The sequence below is a fragment of the Amphibalanus amphitrite genome, unplaced genomic scaffold (assembly GCF_019059575.1).
Source record: "Amphibalanus amphitrite isolate SeventyFive unplaced genomic scaffold, NRLGWU_Aamphi_draft 000193F_arrow, whole genome shotgun sequence".
NCBI lineage: Eukaryota > Metazoa > Arthropoda > Thecostraca > Balanomorpha > Balanidae > Amphibalanus > Amphibalanus amphitrite.
In genome coordinates, this window is record NW_024881688.1 from 828,950 (window position 1) to 838,319 (window position 9,370).

Genomic DNA, 9,370 nt, shown 5'->3' on the forward strand with positions numbered 1-9,370 from the left:
TGCTGATTGCCCACTGCTGACTGAGCCGGACGGCGGCGCGGGCGGAGAACCATGGGGTGCGGCCAAAGCACCTCCGCCTCACCTGTGGTCGCTGAACAGAACGGACAAATCTCTGAGGAGAGCGCATCAAAAAAGGTGAGCCCCGCCCCGGCGGTGACCGAGCCGGCTCTGAGGGTTTATCACGCTCAGTAAATCTCGCACTGGAATTGGAACCTGTCCTGCCACACATGATTTTGTTTGTGGCTGGTGAATGATATGACGATTTTATTTTTTTTTTTTTACAATTTTTCTACATTGCCTTGCTTTTGTTGGGTCACACTTTGCATTGAGCTTTGGTGCTGCCCGGCGCGGTGCGATACGGGGCTCTGAGATCACCGGGTGCCGCTCTGGTGTCTGTGCCGCCCTGCACGCCCCTCACGGCCGGCCCTCACGCACCGCGGCGGCACCGGCTCGTTGCAGGTGTACGACGACCGCATCACGCTGCCCAACAACCAGAAGTTCCGCATCACCGTCTCGCCGGCCAGCACCGTCATCGACGACGAGGGCGCCGCGCGGGCCCGATCGGCCGGGGTAAGCGCCGGACCGCTGAGCGAACCGCTGAGCCAGACGCACCCAGCCGCCTGCCGATGCATGAGACGAGTGCGCACTCCGAGCACACATTGGCCGCCTTTTTAGCTACCGACGGATTGTGTGGGTGATAGGGACGCCGATACGAATCAATATCCCCGAGCAGGTAGGATAAGCGATGTGTTGCGTGTGTGATGACCTGTGTGTTTGTGTGTTTGGTGGTGTGCGTGCGCGTATACTCACGCACATATCTGTCCCATTATCCTGGCTAGATAGCAATTACCTTGTCTAATACGTGGGCGCACAGGACTGATGTCGCTATCCGATTAACTCAAATGTATGTACTACACATGTACTAACTGCATATTTTTGCTAGAGTGTAGATAATGAGCGACTAAGTACCACCGCCAACCGTTTCGGGATGGTTAGAGCGTCAGTTTACATATTTTTTTATCACTAATGAAACGGATTATAAGGGTAGATTAGATACTGATAATATTCACCAAGTCCTGAACACACATTTGGGCACTCTATCACCCCGCTTCCCGACTGGGTAGTCGATCCGCTCGAGCGCACATACTAGGCACTAGAGCACAGACGGACCACGGTCCTCACCTGAGCAGGTGGCTCCTTGTATTTTCCGGATGCCACCGGCTCAAAGTTGCTATCATTCCATCAGTATTGTAGACAATCCGTGTGTCGTCGCATGGCTATCAGACGAGAATGATTGTTGCGTTTCCATGGAAACAGGACGAGGACAATTGAGTCGTGTTGGCAACAAGTGAGTCGCGACCCACCGCAATGTTCAGTGACTGCCCACCAGTCATTGTGCGATTATTGCTATGCGTGTGCAGAATGAAGTCAGTCGCTTTGGTATTCTCTGGGTCAATAGAGAGTAATCAGCCGTCAGGTTTTTTATTCGTCGTGTGATATTGAACCACCACATAACAGTATGTTTGTCACAGTTCGATTCCACCTCATTGTATTTGTCACAGGACAAGCATCATTCTACCTTATGGGACGCATATTATTACCAAAGGAGGTTCCAAACATTGCTGTCCAGCTCCGGAATGAGACTGTGGTCGCTGTCGGCTCCCTCGTTTACCCGACCCCGCGTGTGACCCAGTGAGGGGCCGTTCTCATCACCTCTTGCCTGTGCAAAGAGGCACCCAAAGTCAGCGATGACAGGTCAGCGTGGGCATGAGCATTACAGACTGACTGTCCATCTCAAGGCCTCTTGACAGTCAGTCTGTAATGCTCACGCCCCCGCTGACATGTCATTGCTGACTGTGAGTGCCTCTCCGCACAGACGAACCCTCAGGAGATCGTTTTTATTGGTGTTCCCTCACCGATGAAAACTCAGAAAATCGTTTGTGCCATCACAGGCGGGTTCCACTAAATCGCTGACCCCCATTGTCCCTGCCGCAGGTGAATCCTCAGGACGACTGCCAGCAGCGGCCAAAGACCGGCGAGGAGGGCGAGTTTGAACAGCCAGAGGCCGAGTTCGACGGCGGCAACCTCGGACTCAACGTGAGTGGTCGACGCCGAAACTTTTATACCGCGGTCTTTTTTTAGAGCGCAGAGCTGGACAGGATGGGCACTGGTTGGCTTTATTCTGTGGGGGGCACGTCGTAACGTGCTGAGGTAACGGAACTTTTCTAGAATGGAAGGGGCGTTGTGAAAATGCTCTCATTTATTCGCTGAACAATATGATACGTCATAACAAATTGTTTTGTATAGTAAATCAAACGTCATATCGCAAACTCGGTAATTCTGAGCAGCAATTTATGCCTGGAAGTGCTGCTATATACGAAACATTCGAGTGAGGCATGTTTCCACACCGCATAAATGTCCTGCACGTTCCCCGTCTGACCTCTCTCTGGTCGGAATGTGGAGGAGGTGCCCGTCTGACCTGACCTCCCCTCGCTCAGAATGTGGAGGAGGTGCCCGCCTGACCTGACCTCTCTCCCCGCTCGGAATGTGGAGGAGGTGCCCGTCTGACCTGACCTCCCCTCGCTCAGAATGTGGGGGAGGTGCCCGTCTGACCTGACCTCTCTCCCCGCTCAGAATGTGGAGGAGGTGCCGCGCCTGCTGGACTCGCTGCCAGAGGGACAGCTGTACGAGGACGCAGAGTTCCCGGCTGAGGACTCCAGTCTGTACTTCAGCTCCCGCTCCACCGGAGACGAGGTCGTCTGGAAACGACCGCACGTGAGTACCGGCACTCGACAGCGTGCCGGGAACGGGTATGCTGGGTCATCGGAGTGGGATTTGGCCGGAGTAGCTCGGTTCTTGGATTTGGACTGAGAAACTCGGTGTTTGACTCGACTTTACAACTTCAAGCCAGAGGTCTAACGAGACGTTCTTCTTTGGAAACTAATGGGCCATGCAGGAGTTCGAGACTCATACGAACGGACTGCTGTTTTTCATGCTATGCTTTAGACTAGGTACGAATTACCCTCTAGGCCGGCAGTGCCCCAAATAAGCGTCCAGTGCTACTATTAGCGACAGAGCGTGCCGCCGATGGCGCTGTTTACGCTAGCAACTGTGTGCCGCCTCGTGCCGCCTCACATTGGCACGTTTTCAGTCCGTCTGCTAATAAACGACCGGTGAATGTAGGCCGACCTGTGCCCGTGCAGTTATCGATTTTCACACAGAGTGCACGGCTAAGGTCGGGGGGCCGTCAGGATCACGTGTGTGGGCCGGTACACAGGGTAAATGACCCCAACTGATGGGACTGGGTACATTCTCATTCAGAAGTCAAAAGCTAATGACGAAAAAAATATACTGAACAGAACCTATATGGAAGCCGGTCTTGTGAGTTACCATAATCAATTTAACTTTAAGAACAGTCAAACAGCAACGGTTCTGGTCCGATACCCCTGCTTCCACCACGCACACAATTTCCACATTTCTTCTATCGTCGCTCAGTCGCTGGCCGCTGCCGTTGTCAGGCTCATTTCCAGTGTAGCGGTGGGTGTCGGGCGAGTAAATGCCGACTTTGGCGAGCGACTATTGGCTCTCCCGTCCAATAGGCCAATGCTTGTGCCCAGCTGTATGACTGTAATCCGGCATCAGGCAGAGCTATTGAGCTGACATTCGTTGTGGGTGGTGTTGAGGCCGAGGTGGGATAACTGAAGGTCAGTCACTTAATCTCTGTTTGTGTCAGCAGCCCCGCGCCACTGCGCCCATATCTGTGCCTGGCGCTGGGCTGACCTTTCGGTGCGGCCCGAGCCCCCAGTGAGCTGTCCAACTTCCACCGCTATGGAGCTATCAAAGTTTGCACATTGTTGGGGCTGACGCGCTGAGTGATCATCGATTATTGATCGTGCGCCGTGTGCCGGCACCGCACGAGCCTGTGATCGGTGATCAGTGATCTCTGCGAGCACCTAGCCGGTTCCAGTGCCCCTGATGAAACCCTCCAGTCAGCTTCAGTGCTCACTGAAAGCTCCATCGCCCGACTCGTCCCGGTATTCGTTTCAGGATCTCGCCGGTGACCGACAGCCTCTGACCCTCCCCTGTACCCGTTTCGGTGCTCGCTGGTTACACCCACGCCTCTGACCCGCCCCTGTACCGGTTCCAGGAGTTCCCCTATTACACCCAGCCTCTGACCCGGCCCTGCACCGGTTTCAGGAGCTGGCCGAGAACGCCCAGCTGTTCGTGGAAGGTGTCAGCCGCCGCGATGTGGTACAGGGCGTCCTGGGCGACTGCTGGTTCCTCTCCTCGTGCTGCGCCATCGCCAAGGAGGCCAAACTCATCGAGCGGGTGAGTCCCCGTCGCAGAACTCGGTAACGTGACATAAATAATCGGTTCCTAAGATTGGTAATTTATGGTCCATACGGTACCTCAGCCATAAGCCATTGAACTCAGGGTAATGGGTCCGCTGAGAAGTGGTCTGTGGAAGATGTAGGAGGAGCTGAAATTAGATTGATGGCAATGACCATAATGAGGGAGAATGCGGAAGTCCGGGTTAAAGAGGGTATTCGACAGAGGCAGCTGGCGCGACAGCCGTTTAAAATGAACAGAAAAGAAATGTAAAAGCTATAGGGCAGCTCATGCTAAGTTTTGGTATTAGCCTAAAAACGAGGACGAAAGCATAACAGTGCGTGCGATTCGAACTTCGACCCGTAAGTTGCGCCAAACTATAGGAAGTGTTAGTCATCTTTGTGGCTGTTATCGATTTAACACTTATTTTTGTGTAACGCTGGCGTGTTAAAAAATCCACACCCAGAAACATCTATGATCTAGTGCATTGTTTCAGACAAATGAATAATTAACGATTGAACTGCGCCTGCTTTATGGTTAGCAGCCTTGCGGCGCAGTATAACTTCAGGCATACGCTAGCGTCATCTATGGAGGAGTCCGGTTACGATGCGGCATAGTATGCTTTCAGGCGCTTTCCGTACTGCCATCTATCGGGCGAAGTATCAGCATGCCACAGTCCACTGAGGTGCATGCAAATAGTCGTTCGCTTTAGTCTTCATCATTATTCATGACAGATGAAGACTTTATGAAGATGAAAACTTTAAACCAAAAACTTAGATACATGCTAGTATATCTACCACACCCCGGGAAAGAACAGACCGGTTTTCGCGACCTTGATGCATCCAAAAAGGCCATACAAAAAAATGGAGTGAGCTTACCCATCCGATTTCCCAACAGAAAGAAATATTCGGTAGGACGTTTTTCTTTGCGTTTTTGAAGCTATGGATATAATATATCCATGGATTCTGGATCTGGATCATCAGCTTTACATGTTATGTAAAGCTGATGATCCAGAATCCGTCCTTCTGCCGTGCGCACTGTGTCTGTGACAACAGTTTTGTTTACTGGTCGGATAGCATGACCGCCAGTAATCACGGCGGCAGTCGCGATCAGCCCGCTCCGCCGGCGGTACGGATAGCTGGGCACGCGGCCGGTGTTTGTCGCTGTCGGTACGGAGCGGCCGGCCGCGACCCCGGACCTTTCAGCTGTCCTCCGCGTGCATCATTGATGGCACGGACACAGGATCAGCCGCCCGGTCCGGTATAAAACATTCCTCACTGATACGTAGGTGGATAGATGATTAAAGGAAAGCTGATCGGGCGAATAGTGCTGGAAAACATATTTCGATGAAATTTGCTTTGATGATTGAATGTCAGGGATGGCTAAGAAGAATCAGAATTCAGAGAAGGATTGGAGATAACCAAAGTAGTTTGTTTTTGTGCGAATCAGAGTTCAGTTATCATTATAAGGTCACTAAAGGCGCACCAATTCAGTGCGAGATATTGTCCTGACCTTGCGTTCTAATTAGTCTGGAGAAGAGAAGAGAAGCGAAGTGGTCAATAGCGAATCGCCATCCGATAACATTTGGCGGGTGGAAAAGCTAGCAAACTTCATAACAAACATCCCGTAACTCTCAAACCCTAGCACTAATGCTTTAACCGTCGACGACTTAGTTTTTAATTCATCCATTCCGGTCTTCCTCTCGGCTTCGCTACGGGATATAAGCAACTCGACAATTGTCAACAGAGAGCTGACTAGTGACTCGTGACCTGACCGGACCCCAATGACCCCGCCGGCAGTTGGTTACAATTGACTAGCCGCTGAATTAGACCCTGACCTGACCCTGCCGGCCTTTGGTCCTCTTCTCCAGTTGCTAACCTGACCTGACCACCCTTCTCATGTGGTTCCCCCCAACCAGCCACTGACGTGACCTGACCTGACCTCCTCCTCAGATGCTCCCCCTAACCAGCCGCTGACCTGACCTGACCTCGTTCCTCAGGTGGTTCCGCCTAACCAGCCGTTGAGCGGGGACGGCTACCACGGCTGTGTGCGGTTCAGCTTCTGGCGGTTCGGCGACTGGGTCGACGTCTACATCGACGACCGGCTGCCCACCAAGAACGGTGCCCTCTTCAACGCCAAGTGTGTCGACCCGAACGAGTTCTGGGTGGCACTGCTCGAGAAGGCCTACGCCAAGTGAGTGCAAATTGCAGAGCTCAGCCGGCGATGGCGATTGCTGGGATGGGGGGCGATTGTCGAGATTGGGGACGGGAGACGTCTGCCAGCGGCTGTGGCGATTTGCGGAATCACAACCGAGCCAGAGTAGAGAGGCTGGGTGGTGTGGTGGTCTAGTCAGGGGAGACGGGAGCTTAGCGGTTCACATCTCCAGGATGAGATGAAATCCCGGCGCCGGGCTCTGAAATCAGCAGTGCAATAACGTGGTGCGGTGTGGGGCGATGACATTCGCCGTTTTCCTCAGAAATTCAGGCGTGATGTCGCATGTCAGTGTGCGGGACCACAAAGCAGTGACCTACCTAGAAAAGATAACTGAATACCGCTTGTCGTCAAAGTCCACACGCCGCGGTGCATGGAACTAGATTAATTCAATGGAAGTGATGATACAGTTGCGTAATACGTATGTTTACTATCACTTATTTAACCACAGATGGTTTAAACCAAGATGTTTAAACATTAAACTGCATTCACGGCACATATCACTTGAATTTTTTATTCGTTTTGTAAATGCGAGTCAAGTAACGGGTGCGACGTAATGAGTTTTAGGAGGAGCGATTACGGCCTTGTTCCGTTGACTGTGGCCCCGTCCAACAACCCTTCCCACTCTGTCCAGTGTCCATGTGTCACAATGCATAATTCGAACGAGGCGATGTTATTTGATACCGCCTGGTGTCTGCTGACCCCTTCCCTGCTGACATCACTCCTCTACCCGTGCGTTCAGACTGCACGGGCCGCTGCCACTGTTACTGAACCCCCTCGATCTGACCTCTCCCCTCTGTCCGTTCCTCCGTTCAGACTGCACGGCTCGTACGAGGCGCTGGAGGGCGGCCAGGCGATGGACGCCCTGGTCGACCTGACCGGCGGCCTGGCTGAGCGGTTCGACCTGGCCGAGCACGACCAGAGCTACCTGTTCAGACACCTCTACAAGTCGACCGTGGCCGGCGCCTTCATCACCTGCTCCAGAAAGGTGGGCGGTGGGGTCATCCCAGCCCGTCTGAAGGGGAGAGAGCAGGGCTCACCCTGGCCGTCCGCCGGGGCGGGGGAGGGAAGAGAACTGACCACGACAGCACAGTGCGCAGGGTAGATGTCATTGGAGCCCGCGGCAATATCGATGTGCGTGCCGTGTGGGCGACATAATGGACTTGTGTTCCGTCCTCAGTGCTACAAATGTGATACGGTCAGCCGTTCTGAAGGGGTATGTAACGCGAGTACTGTAGGCACAGCGTTTGTCGTGGAAGATATGTTACCTACGCCCGGTGTGGTACTATTGGCTGATTGAGCGCTGTATTCCGCCAGTCTCGCCTTATTACTACACGTAGCCGCTAGGTGGTCCAGTGGTAATGTCGGTGGATGTAGCCAATAGCCACACAGTTTCAGGTCGCACGCCCATAGCCAATAGTTGCCTACGCCAATAAGCAGATGTAAACATGAATTGCGTTCCAAGTAGCCGGTTATGAAGGGTTTCACCTGTACGCCTGGAATTATTGGGTACCGGACTTTGGCAGCGTATAATATCCTGAATGCATGTCACGTAATGATATGGAGTAAAAACTACATTGCTACCGGATTTTCGTCGGATAGGATAGTACCTGAAACTTCGTCTGTTGATAATGACAAATTGACGGATCGATATTATAAATATTGAATGTAACTCATACTGGAGTGTCACCGTCTTGACAGGAATGAATTGCCACACAGCGCTATCGTTTCTGCAAACACCGTGGCTCGTTTGCAAATGTCACTCTTCGGACTCCATATTTCATTATAGACATCATTCCCAAATGACGGTCGAAATTCCACCGAGTGTTGGTTCCAGAATAGCGGCCGGTGCAGGGTTCCTGCCCGGCTTCAACAACCCACCCTCTTTGAGCCCTGTCAGGCAAAGTTGCGGTATGTGCACGCATGGGGAGCTAGGTGCCCTTATTATCGCCATTGACGTAGCTAGATGCGTCAGCAAATCGTGTATTTCTTGGTAGCTCGATCGATCGAACGGAGGCACACTTGTGTAGCTACACAGCAGCCAGCGAGGCTGAAACTGTCGCCTGTAATGAGTAGCGCGTATCATGTACAGACGGCGCATAAGTAATGATACTGATTTTCTGCGTCACAGTCGGTTTGCAGAGCTGAACAGGGGCCGTGAAGGGGGATAGTGTGACGGGGTCTGCTCATTAGATGCCACTCCATAAAATCCATAGAACTCGACTCCATACAGCCGACTACGACTTCATTGTACTGTTCATACGCCTTATTCCATCGCTTCGAGGCCGTGGCCCATGAGTGGAATCTATAGTCAATGGAGTCAAAAGAGTCGGCAGAGTTCGTACTCTCCCTCTCACCCCACCCCTTCTGTTCCTGCAGGGCGACTGGCGGGAGGCGAACAAGGCTGACGAGCTGGGTCTGGTGCAGGGCCACGCGTACACGGTCACCGGCCTGGCGCGGCCCCAACACCAGACGCTGGGCCGGCCGCGCCTGTGCGCATCAGAAACCCGTGGCCGATCACGTGGAGTGGAACGGAGCCTGGTCAGACAGGTGAGAATGGAGGGAGGGAGAGAGAGAGAAAGAGAGAGAGAGAAGAGAGAGAGGAGAGAGAGAGAGAGAGAGAGAGAGAGAGAGAGAGAGAGAGATAGAGAGAGAGAGAGAAGAGAGAGAGAGAGAGAGAGAGAGAGAGAGAGAGAGAGAGAGAGAGGAGAGGAGGAGAGAGAGAGAGATAGAGAGAGAAGAGAGAGGAGAGAGAGAGAGAGAGAGAGAGAGAGAGAGAGAGAGAGAGAGAGAGAGAGAGAGAGAGAGAGAGAGAGGAGAGAGAGAGAGA

General features: G+C 52.8%; 1 protein-coding gene across 1 annotated transcript; it reads left to right on the forward strand.

The window, feature by feature from the left end:
• Positions 1–51: 51 nt before the first annotated feature.
• LOC122384564 (calpain-A-like) lies at positions 52–9,090 on the forward strand (the record flags this gene model as incomplete). Its single annotated transcript, XM_043372102.1, has 8 exons — positions 52–135; positions 460–570; positions 1,996–2,097; positions 2,635–2,775; positions 4,198–4,329; positions 6,329–6,522; positions 7,357–7,528; positions 8,920–9,090. Coding segments are annotated over exons 1-8 (1,107 nt in total), but the record flags the coding sequence as incomplete, so codon positions are not given.
• Positions 9,091–9,370: the final 280 nt, after the last annotated feature.